This window comes from Hesperophylax consimilis, chromosome 14 (genome assembly GCF_061612785.1).
Source record: "Hesperophylax consimilis isolate HC1 chromosome 14, BYU_Hcon_1.0, whole genome shotgun sequence".
Classification (NCBI taxonomy): Eukaryota; Metazoa; Arthropoda; class Insecta; order Trichoptera; family Limnephilidae; genus Hesperophylax; species Hesperophylax consimilis.
Window position 1 is genome coordinate 13,016,239 of NC_142849.1, and position 15,112 is coordinate 13,031,350.

At 35.1% G+C, this 15,112-nt stretch overlaps 1 protein-coding gene across 2 annotated transcripts in view; it reads right to left on the reverse strand.

The window, feature by feature from the left end:
* The window catches only part of LOC149417914 (peroxidase-like), a 38,764-nt gene extending 23,652 nt beyond the window's left edge, over window positions 1–15,112 (reverse strand). Inside the window, exons 1-2 of one of the 2 annotated variants that reach the window (XM_089639527.1) lie at window positions 14,727–15,112; window positions 1,629–1,792 (exon numbers count right to left, since the gene is read on the reverse strand). In XM_089639527.1, coding sequence (XP_089495653.1) covers window positions 1,629–1,792; window positions 14,727–15,004 — 442 coding nt within the window. In that variant the 5' untranslated portion in view covers window positions 15,005–15,112. Of the gene's footprint in view, window positions 1–1,628; window positions 1,793–3,723; window positions 4,078–14,726 lie in introns of those variants that run through there. The other variant, XM_089639528.1, reaches the window with a different exon arrangement.

Below are 15,112 nucleotides of genomic sequence, written 5' to 3' on the forward strand. Positions count from 1 at the left end.
TTACACGGTAGATTATGATATAATATGGCTGGATTCCTTCAGATGCGCCCTAGCTCGCATTGTTAAATAACGTCTGTATTTGCTCTGTATTGAAAAAAGCAATAAAACACTTTGAGAATTTATGCATTTCAATTTCCAGTTTTATTTTTTTATTAATATAATACTTGTGCTATAATTACTGCGAATGTTCATACAATGTAATGCAAATATCATGTACTTATACTGAAAATTATATATAAATATGTTAGTATTAACATACGTATGTGTAGGTACCTATGTTTTAGATCAGAGTGTGTCAAAAAATATTACTGAGCTTAGGTGGGTCACACAGTGAATGAATAAGGCCAGTTTGTGAATAATTTGTATCCAGGGTAGAAGGGGAAGTTGGCTAGAGAATTTCCAAAGAAAAAACATACATTTTTGTGAATATCGGTCTAGCAAGATCTACCGAAATTTCGGTAGAATTTGCATCACTGCACTGCTAACACGAGTAAACAGTGTACGATTACTTGATTGGTCTATGATCAGACTATAGCCGTCTCACTCTCAATATTGTATTGCCGGCTCCACACGTTCGCTGCGTCAAGTGTGGCTATGCGTCTGGCACTTTTCAAGCAATAAATCAAAACCCCCATCGAGGGTCCGAGGAATAACAACAAGATATAAACAAGAATAAAATAATAAGAATTTTATAATTTCATAAAATTTAATATAAATGTGATAAATTAACGAGAACGATTTTTTTTGTATTAATACCAAAATCCAATATATAAAAAGCTGAAAACTTCATTTAGAGCCGCAAAAAATCTTTGATTGGGCCGCAGGTTGGGCATGCCTGTATTCGGTTATTACGAAATATGTGTTTTATTTACATGTGTTAGTGGTATTTACATACGAGGTGAACAATGTCAGCTGTTACAATAACTCTAGTTAATTATAGATCTTTGCAAGAGTGTTTCGATTGAACACAGTTGGATGGAAGGTATGTTTGCTTGAATTCTGTGTTTGATGGAAAGTGTATATATGAAAAATATGAGATATTTATTGCTTGACCATTTACCAGGAAAAAAAATAGGTTAAGAGTTTTGAAATCACGCAGTGTTTTAAATTCCCATACGTTGTAATTGTTATAATCTTGAATCAGTTGCCCCTCATGGTGTGATCAAGACTAGCATTTTTCTTTATGTAATTCTGTTTGTCGGGGGGCATTAAATAGAAATAACAGGAAGTGCCCTATGAACACAGAGAGAGAATAAAATAAATTACTTATTAACATCGCATAGTTGCACTCCTCTCTTGCCATAGCGCATCCCTTGGTAGACAGAGACTAGAATACTTTCAATGCCAATGTTATTTTTTAAAACTATATTATACATCAATTCTCCCAAAACTGAGATCTGCAGAGCTCCAAATGAGTATTCTGTCACTTTTATTGACATCTTGCAACAATAATACCGGCCATGGTGACATTTTGGATGGGTACATTGGGTAAGAAGGACAAGCCTGCATCGGCATTCTCATTTTAGATTCGCATGGCCCCATCCGGCTCAACCACGTTTACAGAAGAGTTCTTCATGAATGAGGTACCACCAAAAAAAGAAGGGTATGAATGATTAGCGAACACATACCATCGGAGTACACGGGGGGCAGAAGCCTGGAGTAGGTCGCATTGGGCACTCCCCAATCCGAGTGTGCCAAGTTGTTGCAGGAGCCATCATAGCTGCGGTACTTATCGTCTTTCTTGCACGCGGCAATCACGCGGCCGCAGCAGGGAGGCTTGAGCATTTCATTTCTGAAATCGGGAAGATATAATTTAGGCATTGTTCGCAATTGATTCCCAATTTGCAATAAGTATTAAAACTTATATATCTGTATACTGCGAACATTGTGTTTGTCGCTTGAAACACCTTTCAGTTTTACTCGGCCACAATATTTTAATCAATCCACAAGATTCATTTCAGCTGAAGCCGTTTTATTATTACAACAATAAAGTACATAATATAACGCTCATCAGTTTACTATAAAATATTTTTAGAAAAGATGAAAAGCAGTTCGTCACTTCACAAATAAAGATTGTGGATTGGATATTTATGATTTCTGGATCCTTGACCTGGCTCCCGAAATACTTTTTTCCTATCAAGGAAAAACAATGTTATCAGTAAGATATATTTTTTATATATGGTAGGTAATTTACAAGTTTTTTAAAATGATTTTTGTCTGCAAACTAGGCACATAACATGTGGTTGAAATATTTCGTGATTACATAATCATAAATATAATTATAGAAGTAAGTAAGTAGCCCTATAAATAAGGTAGATCTTATACCATTTTTAAATCACGTGCTGTGAAAAAATAAATTAACGAAAATAAAAGAACAAATAAGAGCATTAAAACCAAAAATAATAGAATACAAGATATAAAATAAGCTCTTTAGAAAAAATAGAAATGGAGATTAAAAAATCAACCCGTAAAAAATATACTTTTTTCTATTGGTGCCCTTTTTTACTCATTTAAAGTACGCCCTAGCGTGTTTAAATCGCACTTTATGGAACGCGCGTTTTTTAAAGTTACCATGGCAACATCAACAAATCAACAAAATGTGAAGACTAAGGACGGGTTGTTTCGGAGAATTTGAACAATTCATCAAATTTCAACGTTTATTTTCAAGTTCTGTGAATGATTTTTTTAAGTTCTGTTTTTATTTCAGTTTTGTCAAGCCTACAATGATATAATAACAGAACTTGAATAGGACTTTCACAGAACCCGAAAATGAACGTTGAAATTTGATGAATTGTTCAAATTTTCCGATTGTTCGAATTTTTTATTATGTCCTAAATGTCAACTTTTAACTATAAATCGGACATGACAGATTGCAAATTAATGTTTGTGTTTTTCATTTCCATGACAACAAGATATTGTGATGTCACATCACGAATTCATTAATAGTTCTTATTTCCAAATTTTTAATAATAATATCAATATTTATGTTTTCAAAGTGTACCAATAAAAAAAAATAGCGTAAAGTATTCGTGGATAACTGGTCTTTAAAACACTTGCTTTATTTCTAGCACTCGGCTACGCCGTCGTGCTCGAAAAATCGCGCGTGTTTTAAAGACCTGTTTATCCACTTATACTTTAATATACTATTTTTACTATAATTTATCTTTTTTCAATTTTCGACCTAGTTGCGCTATCTCTTGGGCCGACTAGCAGCCAATTTCAAAGAAAAAGTGATTGAACGTTCATCCCTAGGGACTGGCCTTTAAAATGATGTAAACTTTTAAAATTAGAACAGAGAATGGTTTGACTGTGGATTGAACCACTCTCCGCAGGTACTGGAGTCAACCGTGCTAGCAAATCCGTCAAACCCCGATTGGGTAGGACAATGTCATCCATTTTCAGAAAAATGCTAATACTCGCATGTCACCGTGTGTACCTATGTAATATATATGTATTTTATAAGAATAGTTTTTAATATTCTTTTATAAGAATAGTTTTTAATATTCTTTTATAAGAATAGTTTTTAATATTCTTTTATAAGAATAGTTTTCATGTATATCGCCAAATGGCTAAGAATGATAATAATTTTTTTAAGTGGCTCTGATGATTTCTGAATTAATTTTTTTTTTGTTTTTTTTTTTCTTTAAAATCGAATGATGTTTTTTTAAATTTACTTCACGTGTGCAAAAAAGTGCAAAATTTTCTATAAATTATTCAACATACGTTTTAAATGGATAGATCTTCTTGGCTTCGATCGGATCATATTCGTCAGAGTTGGTATCAACGAAAGTAGTCGGGGCAGATTTGACCGTTGGACTCTTGATGGTTGTCGCCGGTGCTTTGGTTGTCACAGATCCTTTGGTGGTGAGTTTCAGCACAGGAGCTGCGGTAGATTTTAATTTTGTTGGTGCTAGGCCGCTACAATAGCACACTGCCGATAATACACACAACCCCATTAGTGTGGACCTCAACATTGTGTTATGATCTTCAGGAACTTAATAATTAGAAATCACTTGTTGCCGATACAGACGATGTATGCACAATGAACATTGCGCCTTAAATAATGAACGAAGTTACTTCTACATCTTTAGCAGTTTACAAATTCAAAGCTGTTCAAATGAGTCTGCATACGTTTATTGCGGATTAAAATGCTGCTGTATTCGATTAATATAACTTTGCTAATATTTATTTAAGAGAGAAATAGCTGTAAATAGCGTCCATTTTGATTCGGGGTGTATCTGTGTTATAGAAAAAACCGCACTCGGCGCTAAAAAATTGCTGAAGCTAGGGTTGCCAGATGTCTGATATTGGACCGGACAGTACGGTTTTTTGAACGGCTCTTTGGTCTAGAAAATTTTGGAAAACCGAACAATAGAATGTCCTTTGTTTTTAAAATACGCGTTTTATATACATCACTGACGAGAGATCGCTCAGTCGCGTCACCTTCGGCGTTTCTGTCAGCCGCGTTAAACGTGTTGGTCTCTGGAAGTTCTGCTTATGAAACTAGTAGTACTGCGTTGTGTTTGAGATTGCAAAAAATGATAAAATTTCATAAATAATGAAAGGAGATTAAGAATCTACCACCAATGATGTAAAACACCGTCATAGAAACCAAGACAAATGTGCTACTTTAATATTGAGTGGGAATCTCAACTTTCATGGCTAAGTAAATGTAATGATAATAAAATTAAAGGATACTGAAAATTGTGTACAATAACATTCTTTGTAGCCTACGACGGCTTAAAAGCATTAAACCATCACGTGCATCAAAGAAGCACAAGGAGGCTGAAAGTGCAGCATTTGCATTCGTTCTTTGAACCAAAAAGCAGCCTCCAATTGCAGAATTTTGTGAAGTGTTTGATAATGATCGATCACCATACTTCATATCTTGCCCAAGAATGCTCCACAAAAGCGAAAAAACAAACAATTACGGACTCAGAAATCATAAAACAAATGATAGGAGGGCACACTAAATGTACTGTTATAGTAAACCACGTTTTATATCCATATTCTATGGAAATTATAGAGGAGGACTTGAAAATGAAGTAATTTTTTCCGTAGCCACCGATGCTTCTAATAAAGGAAACCGAAAATTGTTTCCCGCTGTAATTCAATATTTCTCCCCGAAAAACGGTATTATTTTTGGACGTTTATGAAGTTACTATGAGTTATATCCATATTTTACTCATAATTTTATGGTCTCTTATCATTGTTGCTGGAAAAACATATCATAGTAGCATATAATCTCCGTAATATAATTGTGAAATTTCGAGATGCACTTTCAAAGAAAATAGAAGACAAACATTTCGCAATTAAAGTGCATAAGGCATTAAGAAAAGGTCATCTTTCAGATGATCAATTAAGAGAATTTACTTAAAACGCTTTTAAAGTTTACCAAAGAGCACTATCCTGTATGGAAAAGTGGTACCCTTTTGAAAACAATACCTACAAAACTTTCAGTTGCTTGCATATTGAACGCGAAAGATTACCTACGCTAGAAGATGAACTAATTGAAATATGGTCACTGTCCCCATGGAAGCGGTAAACTCCTCCTAAAAATGTTTACGAGGAACTGGCTGCATTTAAAAGTATTTTTCTTTCACTTGAAGGAAAATCCATTGATATGTTGTGTAGGTTTTTCAAAGATGAATCAGCCTCAAATCCGTAGAAAATGGTACAATATGTGTGCAGTGTTACCTTCTCGTAGAAAGAGTTTTTATTGTAAAAGGTAATGTATGGACTGACGAAAAAATCGACTAGGTGTGGATACCGTAAAAAATGACTATGACGAACTACTATACACTGAATTTAAAGATACAATTTCAGTCAATAAACAATAATATATTAAATAATATTAATAATATGTTAAAAAGTGATTTTTAGCTTACCAATAGCAACAATAAATATATGTTTTAATGTTTACTAAGTGTTTCATCGTGTTAACCCTCAATAATTTTCGGTAATTTTCTCTGTTTGATCTGGCCAAAATCAAAGGGGTTTATGATTATCAAAGGAATCTTTGATTTTTCCACAAATTGAACCAAAAAAATCAATTCGTTTTTTTTTTAACTGGACCATCTGGCAACCCTAGCTGTGGCTGATATCGTGGTGGTGGTATTCCAGTAGCACCGGGTGCACTTAAAGCAACTGTCTTTCATTGGCATAATTAATAGCCAGTTTATCAGTATCAATCGCGACTATTTCTCCTCATTTAGTCACACTGACAAGTACTGAAAACTCATTACAGCTGTGACTACGCTGCTTTCAGTGGAATTATTTGTTTCGACTGCATATAAAACAACTGCGATTGGTTTACACCCTTTAGCTCTAGCACTTGTTGCTCCCGCAATAGCTACAATTATTGGTTCAACTGCCATAGGACTACCTGCTATGATGGGTTTACCTCTTTTAACTGTCCTAGCACTATCTTTGACTGCAATAGCTAAAAGTGTTTTGTCTTCTTTAGCAGTACCGGTTTGGAGGGGTTGAAAGTGTAGAGGCACAAACATTTTTTTAAAGCACATGTACTTAAACCTAACTATTAACTATAGCTAGAACAAACAATGAAGACTACTATCTATCACTTTTAACTATTTTCCCACTAAAATGGTCTTTCCCGTCTAACAATATTGTAATTACCAATTCTGAAAAACTCCGCCCACTCCTACCCCTCCCCACTTCTTCCACTGTTCAATTGTAATCTATATTTAATTTTTGACTTTAGTATATACTTGCTCCTGATGATGTGAACATTGTTCATGAAACATGTAGAGGGTATATATATTAAAGTGACGTAAACAAAGTTATTTGTGTTTTAATATAATAAATAATGACATCACAAAATGATAAGCTTTCAGAAGAATTTTTCTTCGAAAAAAAATTACTACTATCTACGTCAAACTATAATAATAATGTGAAAACATGATCAAGTCAATTACTAGATACAAAAACAAGATAGACCCCGTCAACTGCAAATTCACCGTACTAAATTAATCCAAACAATAGTCGTACTCCGCAAGCAATGCCGCGTACATCCCAATATAAAAGATATCTTTGACACTAGAGCTGGAGGAGGCCCACCACTTCCCCGCCCTGTTTTAGGTACTGATGGTACCCCTTCAGAGCTCTCGCAAGGACGCTAATTTTTTTGATATCACGAGTCTACATTTAAAATTGCAAAACAAAACCTCCAAAATGTCCATGCATACAATGTTATGATTATATTATGTCACTAGAGCTACTTAATCGTAAATGATCGGTTTTATTTTGGAAGTGTTCGATGTTTTAGGGAGGAAGAGCCTCCCCTGCCTTATTGCACGAAATGCCACTGATCTTAGCCGTAGCTGCACCCCCTACTGCAGGGTGTAATGATCTACCCTTTCTACTTCAAACTTTTTCCTTCTCTTCTTTCTACGATAAATTTTCTTCCCCTTTGACTGACTGTACACCGCGCCTCTCGGCCTCATAGTGTTCGCTGTTTCAATTGTACGTCAGTGTTGTGGTAGGTACCCTGTAGATAGGTATTTTTATACTGCGAATTTATATTGGTTGGCCTAATTTGTAATAGGTATTTTATGTTTCGTCGGCGATTCAATACCTACCGCGGGGACAACGTCATGATTTGATTCGCAATGTTTTAAAAGAATAACAGATCGGCAGGTAGGTAAATTTTCGATATGACCCTCGGTCCAAGGCATTCCCCTAAAAACAAAAGTTATCGGCCTACATATGAAAGGTCGTTGACTCGTCTCTCGCTCACAGCTGATTGACAGTTCGCCTAGCACATCCCTTTTAATGATAACATTATTTGGGCGGCAGGTGTCGTAAACTTAGTTCCTGTACCTCGGTTGTATCCGTCTTTTAAAAGGGTCCTCTGAAATTTAATAAATAATATAAAAAAAACTCACCCAGTTAGTCATCTCTCATTCTCAGCGTGAAGCTTCCCTGGTTACACTATATAGCTAAATCACTTCAATTTTTGATCTCCCCCCTATCGGCTTCTTTCCTCATTTTAGCGAAATCCTTGCAATCTGTTCAATTTTGGTTCCCTCCCTACGACTTTAAAAGGGTAATTAAATATTCCTGTAAATAAAATTGTACCTCCCTAATCTGTCAGGATTCGAACCCATAGTTAATAATTTATTTGATTCTCTGGTTTTCGGTCTCCGTGGATAGAATGCCATCTCGCCAAATCAATAACCTAGCCCGATTAAACACTTCCTGCCTTTATACGTTCACTCTGTTTTAAAAACGCAATCATTATTTTTATAATTTCCATGTTTTTAAGACAAGTCACTTAGTTTGAACTACATATTTACGAAATCACATTTAATCTAACACACTTTCACTTCACACAAACACCGGATCAATAATATTTCTCTTTAATTCAATATTCCACAATATTCTCTAATACCATTTGAATTCAATAATTAACTGTAATTTCACATATCACTTCTGACTTGTATTGATTTCTCGGAGCTGTCAACGTACTCAAGTTCAAAGACCGACTGTCCCTCCGATCTCTCCTTTCCCGTGGGAATCTGTTTCTTCAAGGCCCGCCTGTCAATAAATCTTCTCATATTCTAAACAATTTTTTTTTTTTGGAGTATGTTTGTCTCGTTTATTTTATGTGAGTATCCAAAACATCACAAGGGTTGGGGAACCTACGGCCCGCGAGCACTTCCAGTGCGGCCTGCTGACCACAAAAAAGAGAAAAAAAATACTTTCAGAACGCGAGAACGATTTTCTTTCACGGTGTTTCGGATAAATTTTTAAGACAGAATTACAAAACCGAGAGAAAAATATAACATTGCTGACAGGGCGATCCAACATATCTTTTTAATTTTATTTTGATCTCTTATTATTTAACTAATAAGAAATTATGAGTGTAATGCTTAATAAACTGGGGAATAGTTTACAGATAAATCACAGTTGTGGATTCATCTGCAGAGGCCTTTAAGAAGGTAATCATTCTCGTGTTTGAAGTGCAGTTTTAAAATTCTAGTTGCTGACTATTTGAGCTGAAACTTCAGTGCAGTTATAAATTTCAAATTCCAGACTGTGTGCTGCGAAAATCGGAGGAAACCATTTTCATGTGCTGGGCTTAGTTTTTTTTTATCAAAGCTGGTGAATCACACAAATAGTCAATTTTCCGAATGATATGTTAAAATTCCAGAAGCGGAATTTATCTGCTGACGTATTTCGAAGGAAACCAGGAAGAGAACTGAATTTTTGGTTAAGGACTTTCTACCAAAGATAATCAGAGGAATTAAATTGCCCAATCTGGAGGAAGGAAAAATAGGTGGGGCGACATCTGACAGGACAAAGAAGATGCCAGAAAAGGGGTAGATATACGCTTTGATTTATACGACGTTGACCTTGAAAATATTCCCATCGAATTTTTTGATGAAAAAACTCAAAGTTGATTAACTTAACATTTTGAGGGGTTCACAATATTTTGAATGCCAAGTGAAGGAGTGTTCAACGCCAGAGAGGGTTGCAACAGAATTATTATTTGAGAAAAAGGTTTTCAACCTTTCTAAAATTCGAGTGAAAAGGGATTCAAAAGAATTTAGTTAAGTACCTATAGGACTTATCGTGGAATTTATAGTAGAAAGCAATAATATAGTAGTGATCAAAGCCAGGGTCGAGAGTAAGCGTTAAACACAAAACGTACCACATCAAAAACAACTGTAGACGGTAGGGAAGATTACTAGTCTAGGCCTAAATCAATCTACTCCTCTTGTTATTGTTGTGCAATATATGAAAGGGGATGTTTTGGCAGAATCGGAAGATAAAACCTAAGTGACGACGAAACTGAAAGTATAATTGACATTTGCGATAATGCTTGCAAATTGTGACCACAGTCAGGGGTGACTACAGGGGGGGCATTTCTTGGAGTGGATTGGCTAGAATAAGGAGACATTAGGGTAGCTAACGGCAGAAATTAAAGCAATTTCGCGGGCACAATAACATTGTAAAATAAAAAGTCCAGAATTTTTACTTCAAAAAACAGAATCGACTAAAAGATTGAAAGCGCCCTTTGGGATTCGGAACGCATTTTTTCAGTCTTAGTCAGGATTATCGTAAAAAGGATAGCAAACGCGAGGTGGGAACTTTTTTGAAATAGCCAAAATGACATAATCGGCATGATGCGATTGTGAGTTAAACAGGCAAAGACATACGAGTCGATAGAGGTTCAAATGGCATATTTTAAGCTTGATTAATGGAAAAATCCAGTTATAAATAGTCCGCAATTATGGAAAAAGATAAAGTCCCACAAAGTTTTGATAAGAAGGTGTAATTTAACAAGCGACGCGTGTTTTTGAGCGAAAAGTTATTGTTACTATTTTTCCTTTTTTGAATTTCGAAGTCTCTGGTCAACTCAGTCTCAGATTTTAACAATATTCAGTACCGTAACTCTGAATGGCTTAGCATCAATTTTAAAGAGAACGGATTTAATACATACTAATTAAATACAGTGTTTCACACGAATTGGTCATATAATGAGGTGTTCGAGTATTATAGAATATTTTAACATCTGCAGACTCTGCATCTGCAAGCGTCTGTATTGGTTACTGGAAGAGCTAGCGTAGTTTGAAAGAGATTTCATTTGTATAGTTTACCCCTATTTCCTTCCCCTCTCCTCACCGCTCATTCCTTCCCTATAATAAGACTAAGTATATAATAAACAAACTAACATTTATCAGAACAGGTGGAGACGAAATGAATAACGAAACTATTTCATGTTCCCGGATTTTATTTAAGGTTGGAAAGATTAAAACACACAAGTAACAACTACAGTATTACGGTTAGACGTCCTGTAGGGAAGAAGAGGAGGTTAGACGCACGGTTTTATGAGAAAAGTTTTAACAATTTCAATGGTAAAGAGATCACCTAGTCTAATTTAATGGAACTGGATTACCACAAAACATATGCATTAATGGGTCGGTCATATAGGGGAAGTCTTCTTCATATGAATTTCAAAAACAAAAAAAATACACAACGCTAAAAAATGAGCATTATTGCGAAAATAACTCTCCAGATCTTGTCTACTGTATACTCCATACGGGGATCGAGAGACTTAGTTAGGTTTTTTTTAAGGTATGCCACCCGAAGGGCGCCATCACTAGCTGAGGAAAAATCAACTGAGCAGGAGGTACGGATACCTTGAACCTCGAAACGAGTTAAAGTAACGATAGAAGAAAGAATTGGTCCGCGTGACCAGGATTTAAAATTAATTTAGTCTTTAAACGAGTAGCGATAGGAAGAATCATCACAAGACTCATCTGTAGATCAACTCAAAGGAAACCATTCTTGTGTTCCAAGTACAGTCATAAATATCTAGTAGTAGAATCATTTGTGAATATGAAATTGGTTTTTTATTCAAAGAGTTGTAGTGATAATGAATAATATATCGAGGTTTTCGACACATCCCCCCCACCTAATACTACTGAACTAACTTACAAATGCCCCCCGACGACAAAAAGGTTCCCCACCCCTGCTCTACAGCAACAAAACTGCCGTAGCATTGCACAAACTGTTTTGCACTATTTATTACCTTCTTAATAATATTGTTATTAGTTAGAAATAGCACAACATTGTTGGGCTATTTTTACATTTCTCATAATAACGTAGTGAGGCAAACAGTATTCCATCTGCAAATAACACTACAGAATGAATAAAACAACATATGTACATTATTTCACGATTGAAACCTTTTTTTTCTTAAAACTAGTACAAAAATACATGGTTCTAGTACTATGACATGAAACTACGAAGCATTCAAAATATTGAATAATTACTTTAAATAAATAAGTCTGCACGTACTCGTAAAATTGTTTTCTGGCATTTCGAATTAAATTACATGTGATCTCATCATTCAGCTGCTATGCGAATATTAACAATGCTATCAGCTATCACTCTTTAAATTTGATGAAGTTTGTATAATCAGCTGATTTTTTATTTATTTTATTTAGATGTATCTACCTCACGTATGCTTAAACTCCATCAGCCTTCAATTGATAAACGACCTTGAAATAAAAATACTTTCTTATCGAATTTCCGAATTTTAGAAGATATTTTAAATGTTCAATATATGTCTTTATTTTGAAGATGTCGTAAAAACACGTACAATTTTAAAAACTAGATAAAGTTCCCTTTTAGATTTTTGAAATATACCTTAATATTTAAAAATACGGTATTTTAATTTCAAACATGAAATTTTTTTATAAATAAGCTCGTCACACAAATTTCGAATTAAAACGTCGAAAAATTTCAGAGAATTAAAAACTTTAAAAACACAGTCCTTTTATTTAAGAAATTTGCAAGAAAATTGTCACTTTCCTTTTTATCGTATTCATACAATTACAAATTATAATAATAATTCCCCGAGGATAACTTAAAAAAATCAGACATTTTGGCACAATATAAATGTTTATCTTTATTGGATTTTATATATTTACCTACATATGCATAAGGCATTTATGTAATTAAAAACTTCGTAAATTAAAAAATAATACGTACGAAATAACCTCGCTTTTCCGATGACATTATTAATCGATTAAAACTGATGAAAAATAACACAAATAATTTAATGTAAATATTTCAAATTGTACTAATATAATAGTGAAATAGTGTTGAAATAATAGAAATAATGAACAAAACATGATTTAAAAAACTTAAGCTGTCATTTTGCAGGAAAATTGACATACATGGCGCATTCGTAAATGAAGCGCTTGTGCATGCACCGTTGTCAGTTCTTTCACAGCCCAGCTAGAGACTATATTATTAGTAATAATTTGATAGAAATTGTAAAATGTGTAACAAAAAGACAGTTTAACGGTTTTTTTTATTTGTCAGGCTGTAAAAATATTAACTTAATTTTGTAAATTTAAATTATTTAGTTATAAGTAGGACACGGCACAGCTGGGTCTAGTCGAGAGCCTTACCCCGCGGCCCACGGAGGCCATCGAGTAGGTAGACCTAAATGAAAACAGTTTTTTTTATGTATCAAATATTGTCCATGAACATTGATGAAACATCTCACTGAAAAGTGGATATGTTATTGAAAATATTCTGATATATTATAAATATTACTTCTGAATAACAAGTCTATTTTATTTTCCATATGTTTTCTAAGGGACGAAATGTATAAACATCTACATCAGTGTTCCGCAAAGCGTGTGCCGCGGCACACTGGTGTACCGTGGTCATCAGTTGGTGTGCCGCGGAAAAAAATCAAGGTATTGTGAAGATAATAAGAAAGCAAATGGGAGCAGATGAGAGATAATGTCAGTCACTTCTGTTTCATACAAAAAAACAATGGCTTTCTCACGGAAAAGTGCTATTTCGGATTTACGAGCTAATAAATGAGTCCCAGACGTTTTTAGAGGCCCAGGTTCAGATTTTGCTTCTGTGTTTGAACAGGAAGAATGGGTAGTAAAACTTGCATATATAGCAGACGTATTCGCTCATTTAAATGAGCTCAACAGAAAAATGCAAGGCAGGAATTCTTATTTTTTAAGGTCTTCGAACAAAATTGAAAGCTTTCGCGCAAAGTTGGTATTATGGATCAGCCACGCTGTCAATGGTAGTAATGAATTGTTTCCAAATGTCATGGCTGCCGATTCAAAAACAAAGTGCAGGCTTTGCTAGTGAAACACTTGGAGCTATTATCAGAAAAAATGAACTGTTATTTTCCTGAGTGTGACCTACAACCTATGGACTGGGTACGAAATCCACTCTCGGATAATATTTCCCTCGGAAACTTACCGATAAACGAGCAGGAAGAATTCATAGAGTTAAAAACTGATCGGACATTAAAACTAAATTTTTCCAAAGTAGAGCTAGCACATTTTTGGCTACATATAAAAAATGAGTATCAACTGCTTTCAAAGCGTGCTGTTAAAAATATATTACCATTTGCCACAACCTACTTATGCGAATAAGGATTTTCAACTCTCACAACTATTAAATCGAAAAAAGGAGAACGCCTGAGGACGATCAATGAAGAGATGAGAACAGCCTTATCAACGATTGCTCAAAATTTCGATCGCCTGCGCTCAGTTAAACAGGTTCATATTTCTCACTAAACATCTTTTCATAATAGGTATATTGATTTTAGTAATAAATAAAAATTGCTTTTTTTCTTTGGTGTACCTCTAAAATTTCTTGATTTGATAGACCTTCAACACAAAAAGTTTGCGGAACACTGATCTACATAATATGATAAACGATGCGCACTGCGCGTAGACCGGATTTTGTGACTACGGGAAACTTCCCGTCGGTCGGTAGCAGTCTGTCGGTATAGCGTTGGAGGCCAAATCGGACTAATTAGACCAACAAAAGTGGAATCCATTTTCTTACTTCGTGTCTCATTAAATACAATACATTCATCAATGGTGGGAGACCTAGAGAGATTCAGAGACTGGCTGAGGAAAACCTTTAACCTCTCCCGTCGGACTCTCTTGACCCATCACCTTGTCTATCACTTCTGGACACACTGAACCCCAGATTGCTACCCATTCCTCATACCCTTTTCCTTCGCAGAACTTCCTCTCCACTCTTTCCTGTAAAAATACCGTCCACTCAGTAGCCCTAAAGATAATTTGATGGAAAATTATTTATCTCAAGGCATCCTGTAAGATCTAACATAAAAAATTACAACAAAATTCAACCCTTTCCCAAGTTAAAAATACATTGTAAAAATAATATGCTTAACTTACTTATTTTTTGGTGGGTAAATCTTCTTCAATTCAGCTGGATCATATTCATCCGAATTGGTGTCGACAAAAGGACAGATAGAACTACTTGCACTAGCCGCGCTGGATGCACTGGCCCATCCTAGGCCGGTGCTCGCATATGCTGTGGCGCATGCAGCAGCTACAACCTTAGGTGCAGCGGGTCGGACTGTAGTTTTACAAGGACTTGCTACAAATCCAAAGCTGCTACTGTAGCAGACTGATGACAGAAGACAGAGACAAAATATCGATGTCCTCGACATTTTTAATTTTATAAACGATATGCAAGGCTCCTCTAGATACGATAAGTTGTATCGGGTCAAAACTAAACAATGATGTTAACGCGATCTGAATGTAGTCAGTTTTATGTT